General features: G+C 45.3%; 1 protein-coding gene across 2 annotated transcripts in view; it reads right to left on the bottom strand.

Annotated features, from left to right (window-relative positions):
* Positions 1–587: 587 nt before the first annotated feature.
* The window catches only part of plekhm3 (pleckstrin homology domain containing, family M, member 3), a 67,123-nt gene continuing 54,292 nt past the window's right edge, over positions 588–13,418 (bottom strand). For both annotated transcript variants that reach the window (XM_036959284.2, XM_036959283.2), the window contains exons 8-9: positions 7,825–7,982; positions 588–1,154 (exon numbers count right to left, since the gene is read on the bottom strand). In XM_036959284.2, coding sequence (XP_036815179.2) covers positions 992–1,154; positions 7,825–7,982 — 321 coding nt within the window. In that variant the 3' untranslated portion in view covers positions 588–991. The remainder of the gene's footprint in view (positions 1,155–7,824; positions 7,983–13,418) is intronic.

Below are 13,418 nucleotides of genomic sequence, written 5' to 3'. Positions count from 1 at the left end.
TAAACCATGCTCTTACGGCAGGCTTCCTCAACCCTCTCTCTTCCTGGTTAAACCATGCTCTTACGGCAGGCTTCCTCAACCCTCTCTCTTCCTGGTTAAACCATGCTCTTACGGCAAAATACAATTAGCTCTTAACGACTTTCCTATGCAGATCGCTTTCCCGCTCCACAGCAAGCTGCTCTTTCTGCCCTGATTGGTGAAGTCATTTAATGTCCAGTTAAATGTAAAAAATATACAGTACCAGTCAAAAGTTTGGACACAACTACTCATTCCAGGGTTTTTCTTTATTTTGACTATTTTCTACATTGTAGAATAATAGTGAAGACATCAAAAACTAAGAAATAACTCATATGGAATCATGTAGTAACCAAAGTAAGTAGCCACCGATTCTTTAACTCTTTTGGGGGTTACTACATGATTCCATATGTGTTATTTCATAGTTTTGATGTCTTCACTATTATTCTACAATGTAGAAACTAGTCAAAATAAAGAAAAACCCTGGAATGAGAAGGTGTGTCCATTTGTGATTGGTACTGTACATATTTCGGAGGTTTAAAAAGGAACAGAAGAACCATGTAAACCAGTACTTTTTGGAACTTTATTTTGCAGAGCAGAACAGTGGAATGAAATGTAAAAAAACAAATGGTTCTGTTCAGAACGAAATGATTGAAAAATAATTTTGGTTCCAACCCCTGCTTCCGGTCATAGCTGTTTAAAGTGGCATGAAAAGAGTGTTTCTATTGCAGAAAGCAGAGTAGTTCCTCTCCAGTGGGTCTTGCGTTAGTGTCCATCTCTCCCAGGTGAGAGTGATGTCAGATCAAAAAGCAGGTGTGTCAGGGAGCATGATCCTTGCTTAGTCATCAACACTTCTGTTACTGTGTATCCTGGCCGACTCTCTCTCTCACACACACACACACACACACACACACACACACACTTTGGTAAGAGCAGCTCTGTGGAGTGGGTCCGCTGTTTCTCTCTCTGTGTGTGATCAGGTGTCCTGGTAGGGCATTGTGAAGCAGCCTGGTGTATCGTCGTTAGGGCTCCAGAAGGACGAGGGTCTCGTGTGGTGGAGCTCCCTGCGGACACAGCGTGGACATGGCTGGGCCTTCTGACGACACTCTGTATGGAACACCGCTCCGCAGACATCACATCTGGATCACACACACACCAAAATACAACAACAATCTGTGGTGATTGTAGGCTGGTCGATTTCACCAATGTCAGAAATGTATAGTAAATCAGAGGGAAAATATCACTATAGTAAAAATGTGGATAAAATGTAGTTTTAATGGCCCTGTTCAGTTCAGCCCTGACTGTCTAAGATGTACCACCTGTTGCCATCCTGCCAGGTGTCTATAGGACAGGACAGCATACTACACAGGTGGCTGTCTCTCCATCCATCATTCCATTCATCATTCCATCTATCATGTCATCCATAATTTCATCATTCCATCCATCAATCATTCCATCTATCATTTCATCCATAATTTCATCATTCCATTCATCATTTCATCCATCATTCCATTCATCATTCCATCCATCATTCCATTCATCATTCCATCCATCATTCCATCCATCATTCCATTCATCATTCCATCCATCATTCCATCCATCATTCCATCAATCATTCCATTCATCATTCCATCAATCATTCCATCCATCATTCCATCCATCATTCCATCCATCATTCCATCCATCATTCCATCCATCATTCCATCCATCATTCCATCTGTCATGTCATCCATAATTTCATCATTCCATCATTCCATCCATCAATCATTCCATCTATCATTTCATCCATAATTTCATCATTCCATCATTCCATCCATCAATCATTCCATCTATCATTTCATCCATAATTTCATCATTCCATTCATCATTTCATCCATCATTCCATTCATCATTCCATTCATCATTCCATCCATCATTCCATCCATCATTCCATCCATCATTCCATTCATCATTCCATCCATCATTCCATTCATCATTCCATCAATCATTCCATCCATCATTCCATCCATCATTCCATCAATCATTCCATTCATCATTCCATCCATCATTCCATCCATCATTCCATCCATCATTCCATTCATCATTCCATCCATCATTCCATCCATCATTCCATCCATCATTCCATTCATCATTCCATCCATCATTCCATTCATCATTCCATCCATCATTCCATCTATCATGTCATCCATAATTTCATCATTCCATCATTCCATCCATCTATCATGTCATCCATAATTTCATCATTCCATCATTCCATCCATCTATCATGTCATCCATAATTTCATCATTCCATCCATCAATCATTCCATCTATCATTTCATCCATAATTTCATCATTCCATTCATCATTCCATCCATCATTCCATCAATCATTCCATCAGTCATTCCATCAGTCATTCCATTCATCATTCCATTCATCATTCCATTCATCATTCCATTCATCATTCCATCCATCATTCCATCCATCATTCCATTCATCATTCCATTCATCATTCCATTCATCATTCCATTCATCATTCCATTCATCATTCCATCCATCATTCCATTCATCATTCCATTCATCATTCCATTCATCATTCCATCCATCATTCCATCCATCATTCCATCCATCATTCCATTCATCATTCCATTCATCATTCCATTCATCATTCCATCCATCATTCCATCCATCATTCCATTCATCATTCCATCCATCATTCCATCCATCATTCCATCCATCATTCCATCCATCATTCCATCCATCATTCCATCAGCTGAGCAATACATATGCATCTTTACTACATACAGTGCCTTCAGGAAGTACTCATACCCCTTGACTTATTCCACATTTGGTTGTGTTACAGCCTGAATTCAAAATGGATTAAATTGATTTCTTTCTCCCCCATCTAAACACAATACCCCATAATGGCAAAGTGCACATTTATTGAAAATGAAATACAGAAATATCAAATTTACATAAGTATTCACACCCCTGAGTGTTAGAATCACCTTTGGCAGCAATTACTGCTGCCAAAGGTGTGAGTCTTCATGGGTAATTCTCTAAGAGCTTTACACACCTGGATTGTACAATATTTTATAAAAAAAACAAATGTGATTCCACTTTGACATTGGGTATTGTGTGTAGGCCAGTGACACAAAATCTAAATGTAATCAATTTTAAATTCAGGCTGTAACACAACAAAATGTGGTAGGGAGTTTTTCCTAGCCACTGTGCTTCTACACCTGCATTGCTTGCTGTTTGGGGATTTGATTTTGGTAAAAGATAAGAGCTGTGAAAACTTTCTGAAAGCGCTGTAAGTATCTCAATGACTAGAAGAAAAGATGAGATTGCATCCTAAAACGTATGGAACATAGAATGGTGAAAGCATCTGCTGTGTCTGAAAAGAAGAGAGAGAGAGAGTCTTAGAGAGACGGGTCAAACGAGACAATACATTGGAATACACAATATTGTAGAGCATGATTATGGAATGCATCAGACTCAACATATCAACATATCTCATCGACGGGGCTGTAGTAGAACAGGTTGAGAGCTTCAAGTTCCTTGGTGTCCACATCACCAACAAACTAACATGGTCCAAAACACACCAAGACAGTCGTGAGGAGGGCACGACAAAGCCTATTCCCCCTCAGGAACCTAAAAAGATTGTGTATGGGTCCTGAGATCCTCAAAAGATTCTACAGCTGCAACATCGAGAGCATCCTGACTGTTTGCATCACTGCCTGGTACGGCAATTGATCGGTCTCTGACCGCAAGGCACTTCAGAGGGTAGTGCGTACGGCCCAGTACATCACTGGGGCTAAGCTGCCTGCCATCCAGGACCTCTACACCAGGCGGTGTCAGAGGAAGGCCCTAAAAATTGTCAAAGACTCCTGCCACCCCTGCTGCTACTCTCTGTTTATCATATATGCATAGTCACTTTAACTATACATTCATGTACCTACTACCTGAATTGGGCCGACAAACCAGTGCTCCCGCACATTGGCTAACCGGGCTATCTGCATTGTGTCCCTCCACCCGCCAACCCCTCTTTTACGCTACTGCTACTCTCTGTTCATCACATATGCATAGTCACTTTAACCATATCTACATGTACATACTACCTCAAATCAACCTGACTAACCAGTGTCTGTATGTAGCTTCGCTACTTTTAAAGCCTCGCTACTGTATATAGCCTGTCTTTATACTGTTGTTTTTATTTCTTTACCTATCTATTGTTCACCTAATACCCTTTTTGCACTGTTGGTTAGAGCCTGTAAGTAAGCATTTCACTAAGGTTTAGAACTTCACCTGTTGTATTCAGCATTTCACTAAGGTTTAGAACTTCACCTGTTGTATTCAGCATTTCACTAAGGTTTAGAACTTCACCTGTTGTATTCAGCATTTCACTGTAAGTTCTCTACACCTGTTGTATTCAGCATTTCACTGTAAGTTCTCTACACCTGTTGTATTCAGCATTTCACTGTAAGGTCTACTACACCTGTTGTATTCGGCGCACGTGACAAATAAACTTTTGATTTGATCTATAGCATTGGTTATGTTTTTCCTATTTCGTTGCATTACAACCTGTAATTTAAATAGATTTTTTGGGGGGATTTCATGTGATGGACATACACAAAATAGTCCAAATTGGTGAAGTGAAATTAAAAAATTACTTGTTTCACAAAAATTCTAAAAAATAAAACACTTAAAAGTGGTCTGTTCATATGTATTCACCCCTTTTGCTATGAAGCCCCTAAATAAGATCTGGAGCAACCAATTACCTTAAAGTCACATAATTAGTTAAATAAAGTCCACCACTTAGATTGCACACAGGTGGACTTTATTTAACTAATTATGTTACTTTAAGGTAATTGGTTGCTCCAGATCTTACTTAGGGGCTACTCATTTCACTTCACCAATTTGGACTATTTTGTGGATATACTGTATATATATATATATATATATATATATATATATATATATATACACACATACATACACACACACTGTATACTGTACAGTATATATATATATATACTGTATATTTAATATATATATACACAGTGCCTTGCGAAAGTATTCGACCCCCTTGAACTTTGCGACCTTTTGCCACATTTCAGGCTTCAAACATAAAGATATAAAACTGTATTTTTTTTGTGAAGAATCAACAACAAGTGGGACACAATCATGAAGTGGAACGACATTTATTGGATATTTCAAACTTTTTTAACAAATCAAAAACTGAAAAATCAGGGACAACGTTTTGGAGAAGTACAGATCAGGGTTGAGTTATAAAAAAATATCAGAAACTTTGAACATCCCACAGAGCACCATTAATATAATTGAAAGGATATGGCACCACAACAAACCTGCCAAGAGAGGGCCGCTCACCAAAACTCACAGACCAGGCAAGGAGGGCATTAAACAGAGAGGCAACAAAGAGACCAACAATAGCCCTGAAGGAGTTGCAAAGCTCCACAGCGGAGATTGGAGTATCTGTCCATAGGACCACTTTAAGCCGTACACTCCACAGAGATGGCCTTTACGGAAGAGTGTCCAGAAAAAAAGTCATTGCTTAAAGAAAAAAATAAGCAAACATGTTTGGTGTTTCCAAAAAGGCACGTGGGAGACTCCCCAAACATATGGAAGAAGGTGAGACAAAAACTCTCATCACCCCGAGAACACCATCCCCACAGTGAAGCATGGTGGTGGCAGCATCATGCTGTGTGGATGTTTTTCCCCATCGGCAGGGACTGGGAAACTGGTCAGAATTGAAGGAATGATGGATGGCGCTAAATACAGGGAAATTCTTGAGGGAAACGTTCACCTTGGACAATTAAAAAATATATATATTTTACCTTTATTTTACTAAGCAAGTCAGTTCTTATTCTCAATGAGCGGCCTTGTTCAGGGGCAGAATGACAGATTTGTACCTTGTCAGCGCGGGGATTTGATCTTGCAACCTTTCGGTTACTAGTCCAACGCTCTAACCACTAGGCTATGCTGCCGCCCCAAATGACCCCATGCATACTGCTAAAGAAACACTTGAGTGGTTTAAGGGGAAACATTTCAATGTCTTTGAATGGCCTAGTCAAAGCGCAGACCTCAAACCAATTGAGAATCAGTGGTATGACTTCAAGATTGCTGTACACCAGTGGAACCCATCCAACTTGAAGGAGCTGGAGCAGTTTTGTCTTGAAGAATGGGCAAAAATCCCAGTGGCTAGATGTGCCTAGCTTATAGAGACATACCCCAAGAGACTTGCAGCTGTAATTGCTGCAAAAGGTGGCTCTACAAAGTATTGACTTTGGGGGGGTGAATAGTTATGCACGCTCAAGTTTTCAGTTTTTTTTGTCTTATTTCTTGTTTGTTTCACAATAAAAAATATTTTGTGTCTTCAAAATGGTAGGCATGTTGTGTAAATCAAATGATACGAACACCCCAAAAATAAAATTTTAATTCCAGGTTGTAAGGCAACAAAATTGAAAAAATGCTAAGGGGGGTGAACACTTTCACAAGCCACTGTATATATAGCGGGCAAACTGACTGAGTGTCCAAGGTTATGTTATTAATGCTGACACAACCAGACCAGGAGAGGAGCAGGTCTCTCTCTGGCCTAGAGCTCTCTCTCTCTCTCCCTCTGGCCTAGAGATCTCTCTCTCTCTCTCGCTCTCCCTCCTCTCTGGCCTAGAGCTAGCACTCTCCCTCTCTGGCCTAGAGCTAGCGCTCTCCCTCTCTGGCCTAGAGCTAGCGCTCTCCCTCTCTGGCCTAGAGCTAGCGCTCTCCCTCTCTGGCCTCGAGCTCGCACTCTCCCTCTCTGGCCTCGAGCTCGCGCTCTCCCTCTCTGGCCTCGAGCTAGCGCTCTCCCTCTCTGGCCTCGAGCTAGCGCTCTCCCTCTCTGGCCTCTCCCTCTCTCGGCTTCGAGCTCTCGTTCTCCCTCCCTCCCTTTCCATCTCTCTGGCCTAGAGCTCTCGCTCTGCCCTCCCTCCCTCTCTGGGCCTAGAGCTCTCGCTCTGCCCTCCCTCCCTCCCTGGCCTAGAGCTCTCGCTCTGCCCTCCCTCCCTCTCTGGCCTAGAGCTCTCCCTCCCTCCCTCCTCTTCCTTCCTGACCTCTCTGTCCTCTCCTCTCCTCGTCCTGATCTCCTCTCTGTCCTCTCCTCTCCTCGTCCTGATCTCCTCTCTGTCCTCTCCTCTCCTCGTCCTGATCTCCTCTCTGTCCTCTCCTCTTCCTGATCTCCTCTCTGTCCTCTCCTCTCTGTCCTCTCCTCTTCCTGATCTCCTCTCTGTCCTCTCCTCTCCTCTTCCTGATCTCCTCTCTGTCCTCTCCTCTCCTCTTCCTGACCTCTCTGTCCTCTCCTCATCTCCTCTCTGTCCTCTCCTCTTCCTGATCTCCTCTCTGTCCTCTCCTCTCTGTCCTCTCCTCTCCTCTCTCTCCTCTCCTCTTCCTGATCTACATTCCTTTTCAGTGAAACATCAAACCTCCCTGAGGTGAGAGAGGGCCATTCCTTCTCAGTAGCATGTCATAAGGCTCAACCAGAAGGAGACGAGGACAGTGACTGGGACAGAGCAAGGAGGATCAACTGCTCCTCTCCAGCACGGTGCCATGTCCCTATCACCCGTGCCCCTTCCAGCTGGTGTGACTAACAAGAGACAGAGACACACTCCTCTTTACTCCATTCATTCTCCAGGATGCCATCATGATCTAAGATCAGTTTTCTGCATTACCCCGAAAAGCTAAAGGTGCGACATGCAGAAATCGCTCCGCCATTTCCTGGTTGCGGGTTAGTGGGATATTGTGCTGGTCCTAGATCTGTGCATACAGGGGACTCACCTCTTAGTAGCACTCTCCTGGAAGGGGTAGATGACCTGTCCGTTCTGACACATCTCACAGATGAAGCCCTTCTCTCTGCACTGTCTGCAGCTGTAGACATGGGAACTGGCAAACTGAATCACCTTGGAGAGGAAGGGGGCCAGCGTCCCATCTATCACCTGTAGGGACAGTTGTAGGGAAAAAATAGGACATTTTCTTAATGGCACATTATTGAATAAAATAGAAACATTTTCTAAATTCTCATTCTAAATCAACCATTCTATTTCCCATCTACATTAATTCCCTGCAGTCATATATTCTACTATAGAGAGAGAACAACAGGAGAGGACAAACAGGGTTGATACAGGTCCCAACGGGAGGCACTGCAAAGAGATGGACAAGAGTTCGTCAGGAATTCACAAAACTAATAAAGGCCCTGGGAGAAAGAACTGGAGGCTGGAGAGGCCTGGGAAGGAGGTGTTGGGGGGTAACATGAGGGGGAGTCCTTTTTTTGTGAGGGGCCGTTTTAGCAAAAAAAAATGATATGTGAACGCCATTTACTGGACTGGGGGGTGCGTAGTTAAAAACCAGCAGGGCCTTTGAATCTTGGGGGCCTGGTAGAGAGAGCATTGTGGCCCCTTTGAATGAGTCTGGGGAAGGGAAGGGGCCCGGCCTGAGTGGACCTCCAAAGAACACTGAGGGAGGCTGAGACAAGTGGCTACACCTGGCCCCGGCTGCACCAATTAAAGGGCCTGCCAGGCATTCTTCAGCCTGGGGGAGAGAAGAGAAGGAGAAAGGAGGAGAAAGAGAGAGAGAGAAGGGAAGAGGGAAGGAGAGGGTGAAGGAGAAAGGAGACCACCACAACCCCCCCTCCTACTGGAGATGGATACTCTGCAGGGGAGGGGGAGGTTATGTCTGGATGGTTTGGGCAGAGAAAGACATTACATCATGTAAAATGTAATGTACATCAAATATATTTTGATTTGTGTTAACACTTTCTGGGTTACGACATGTTTCCATATGTGTTATTTCATAGTTTTGATGACTTCAATGTCGAAAATAGTACAAATAAAGAAAAACCCTGGAATGAGTAGGTGTGTCCAAACTATTGACTGGTGCTGTACGTGATTGCATACAAATGTAAGCAAAGTTTGAAATTAGTACATTTAAGTCAAATGTTATATCTGTTTGTGCTTCTTTCGGTCAATTTTCAGTCTACAAATGATTTGTCATTATGTTCTGGCCCCCTGACCATCCACTCAACACAAAAATCGCCCCGCGGCTGAATCCAGTTGATGATCCCTGACCTAAAGAATGGTCTTACAACCAGGAATAGTCCTTACACAGTAACACCTCAAGCAGTGGCTGAAAACACAGCCGAGCAGCCTGCAAGCCAGCCAGGCCGAGCAGCCAGCCAGCCAGCCAGGCAGGCCGAGCAGCCAGCCAGCCAGCCAGGCCGAGCAGCCAGCCAGCCCGGCCGAGCAGCCAGCCAGCCAGGCCGAGCAGCCAGCCAGCCAGGCCGAGTAGCCAGCCAGCCAGGCCGAGCAGCCAGCCAGCCAGGCCGAGCAACCAGCCAGCCAGGCCGAACAGCCAGCCAGCCAGGCCGAGCAGCCAGCCAGCCAGCCAGGCCGAGCAGCCAGCCAGCCCGAGCAGCCTGCCAGGCAGGCCGAGCAGCCAGCCAGCCAGGCCGAGCAGCCAGCCAGCCAGGCCGAGCAACCAGCCAGCCAGGCCGAGCAACCAGCCAGCCAGGCCGAGCAACCAGCCAGCCAGGCCGAACAGCCAGCCAGCCAGCCAGCCAGCCAGGCCGAGCAACCAGCCAGCCAGGCCGAGCAACCAGCCAGCCAGGCCGAGCAGCCAGCCAGCCAGCCAGGCCGAGCAGCCAGCCAGCCAGGCCGAGCAGCCAGCCAGCCAGGCAGAGCAGCCAGCCAGCCAGGCAGAGCAGCCAGCCAGACAGCCAGGCAGAGCAGCCAGCCAGCAAACCAGGCAGAGCAGAGCAGCCAGACAGCCAGGCAGAGCAGCCAGCCAGGCCGAGCAGCCAGCCAGCAAGCCAGGCAGACCAGAGCAGCCAGACAGCCAGGCAGAGAAGCCAGCCAGGCCGAGCAGCCAGACAGCCAGGCAGAGCAGCCAGACAGCCAGGCAGAGCAGCCAGCGTGTCCCTCATCCCCTAGCCTAGTCCAGATGATATATGCCCCCCCTGATCAAAGCTGACACCAGGGGTAATCAAGACACTCCATCATTTAGCTAAGCTGAATGAAACAACTGGCACCACACCACGCTGGGTTCTGACTGTGACTGATGCTCAGTGGACACGGAGAGAGGGAGGTTAAGGGAAACTGAGGGAGAGAGGGAGAGAGAGAGAGAGAGAGAGAGAGAGAGAGAGAGGAATTAAAAGGAAAATAAATGGCGGGAGAGGTATGAATGAACAGGGGGATGCTTTAGATGGCAGTAGCACTAGGGCTCCCCGTCTTTGCCAACCAGGTGGATACATTCTCCACAGAGAAGTGACCCTCCACCCAGAGCTGGTCTGAAGAAGGGGTGCAGAGCAGAGCGGAGAGGGGCCACCGTTTATTTGTCCTGCCTACAGCTGCCTTCCTTCGCTGCAGTGTCATTGTGACTGTTCCTGGAACAAACCACCCCCAACTTCTTCCACCCTCCCCAAATCCTCCTCATCCCACACATCCGATAAAGTCACGCCCCTCTGGCCCTGTCCCGTGCAGGGGGCTTTGTGGTCCAAACGGCTTAATCCCCTAAAACCTCTATTTAACACCCGCTACGTTATCCCTCTCTAGTGTTCCCCTGATGAAGGCCTGGAACCTCCATTAGTGATGCTAAGAAAGCCACCCGGATTACACACATAAAGACATGGTGAGCTCTGTTTGGATAACACGCTCCCTGCCACCCCACTCACTAAACAGGATTACCACCAGCCCCCAGTGTGCAGAGAGGAGAGTCTGTCTACTAGTGAGTGACAGACTTTGATTACAGAAGACGTAGAGAGTGATTACAGAAGACGTAGAGAGTGATTACAGAAGACGTAGAGAGTGATTACAGAAGACGTAGAGAGGGATTACAGAAGACGTAGAGAGGGATTACAGAAGACGTAGAGAGTGATTACAGAAGACATAGAGAGGGATTACAGAAGACGCAGAGAGTGATTACGGAAGACATAGAGAGTGATTACGGAAGACGTAGAGAGGGATTACGGAAGACGTAGAGAGTGATTACAGAAGACGCAGAGAGTGATTACAGAAGACGCAGAGAGTGATTACAGAAGACAGAGAGTGATTACGGAAGACGTAGAGAGGGATTACAGAAGACGTAGAGAGTGATTACAGAAGACGTAGAGAGGGATTACAGAAGACGTAGAGAGGGATTACAGAAGACGTAGAGAGGGATTACAGAAGACGTAGAGAGTGATTACAGAAGACGTAGAGAGTGATTACAGAAGACGTAGAGAGTGATTACAGAAGACGTAGAGAGTGATTACAGAAGACGTAGAGAGTGATTACAGAAGACGTAGAGAGTGATTACAGAAGACGTAGAGAGTGATTACAGAAGACGTAGAGAGTGATTCCGGAAGACGTAGAGAGGGATTACAGAAGACGTAGAGAGTGATTACAGAAGACGTAGAGAGGGATTACAGAAGACGTAGAGAGTGATTACAGAAGACGTAGAGAGTGATTACAGAAGACGTAGAGAGTGATTACAGAAGACGTAGAGAGTGATTACAGAAGACGTAGAGAGTGATTACAGAAGACGTAGAGAGTGATTACAGAAGACGTAGAGTGATTACAGAAGACGTAGAGAGTGATTACAGAAGACGTAGAGAGTGATTACAGAAGACATAGAGAGTGATTACAGAAGACGTAGAGAGTGATTACAGAAGACGTAGAGAGTGATTACAGAAGATGTAGAGAGTGATTACAGAAGACGCAGAGAGTGATTACAGAAGACGCAGAGAGTGATTACAGAAGACGTAGAGAGTGATTACAGAAGACGTAGAGAGTGATTACAGAAGACGTAGAGAGGGATTACAGAAGACGTAGAGAGTGATTACAGAAGACATAGAGAGGGATTACAGAAGACGCAGAGAGTGATTACGGAAGACATAGAGAGGGATTACGGAAGACGTAGAGAGGGATTACGGAAGACGTAGAGAGTGATTACAGAAGACGCAGAGAGTGATTACAGAAGACGCAGAGAGTGATTACAGAAGACAGAGAGTGATTACGGAAGACGTAGAGAGGGATTACAGAAGACGTAGAGAGTGATTACAGAAGACGTAGAGAGGGATTACAGAAGACGTAGAGAGGGATTACAGAAGACGTAGAGAGGGATTACAGAAGACGTAGAGAGTGATTACAGAAGACGTAGAGAGTGATTACAGAAGACGTAGAGAGTGATTACAGAAGACGTAGAGAGTGATTACAGAAGACGTAGAGAGTGATTACAGAAGACGTAGAGAGTGATTACAGAAGACGTAGAGAGTGATTACAGAAGACGTAGAGAGTGATTACAGAAGACGTAGAGAGTGATTCCGGAAGACGTAGAGAGGGATTACAGAAGACGTAGAGAGTGATTACAGAAGACGTAGAGAGGGATTACAGAAGACGTAGAGAGTGATTACAGAAGACGTAGAGAGTGATTACAGAAGACGTAGAGAGTGATTACAGAAGACGTAGAGAGTGATTACAGAAGACGTAGAGAGTGATTACAGAAGACGTAGAGAGTGATTACAGAAGACGTAGAGTGATTACAGAAGACGTAGAGAGTGATTACAGAAGACGTAGAGAGTGATTACAGAAGACATAGAGAGTGATTACAGAAGACGTAGAGAGTGATTACAGAAGACGTAGAGAGTGATTACAGAAGATGTAGAGAGTGATTACAGAAGACGCAGAGAGTGATTACAGAAGACGCAGAGAGTGATTATGGACTAACGTGTGAGAGATAGAGAGTGAGAATGCCTGTGGGAAAGAGAGGCAGTCGTGTTTGAGTTTTTTTCTTTAATGCAGAAATACTTGCAATATCTTCCACGCAAAAACAGCATAATTATAATTTACCAACAGTTCTCAAGATGACCAGCATGCACCTAACCCAGTGACAGTGTAAGGGCATACATGGGCATACTGCCTGTGTCTATGCCTGCAGGATGTCGATGTGAAAGTGTTGGTGTCTGTACTAGAGAGTCCTTGTGGCTACGACATCTGTCTGATCCGGTGTCCTGTGTGAATTTAAGTATGCTCTCTCTAATTCTCTCTTTCTTTCTCTCTCTCGGAGGACCTGAGCCCTAGGACCATGCCTCAGGACTACCTGGCATGATGACTCCTTGCTGTCCCCGGTCCACCTGGTCGTGCTGCTGCTCCAGTTTCAACTGTTCTGCCTGCGGCTATGGAATCCTGACCTGTTCACCGGACGTGCTACCTGTCCCAGACCTGCTGTTAGCAACTTTCTAGAGACAGCAGGAGCGGTAGAGATACCCTTAATGATCGGCTATGAAAAGCCAACTGACATTTACTCCTGAGGTGCTGACTTGCTGTACCCTCGACAACTACTGTGATTATTATTATTTGACCATGCTGGTTGTTTATGAACATCTTGGCCATGTTCTGTTA

This window comes from Oncorhynchus mykiss, chromosome 22, assembly GCF_057628025.1.
Source record: "Oncorhynchus mykiss isolate SJ-2025 chromosome 22, ASM5762802v1, whole genome shotgun sequence".
Lineage (NCBI taxonomy): Eukaryota > Metazoa > Chordata > Actinopteri > Salmoniformes > Salmonidae > Oncorhynchus > Oncorhynchus mykiss.
Note: the sequence above shows the minus strand (reverse complement) of the source record. Positions and strands in the feature narration are given on the sequence as shown.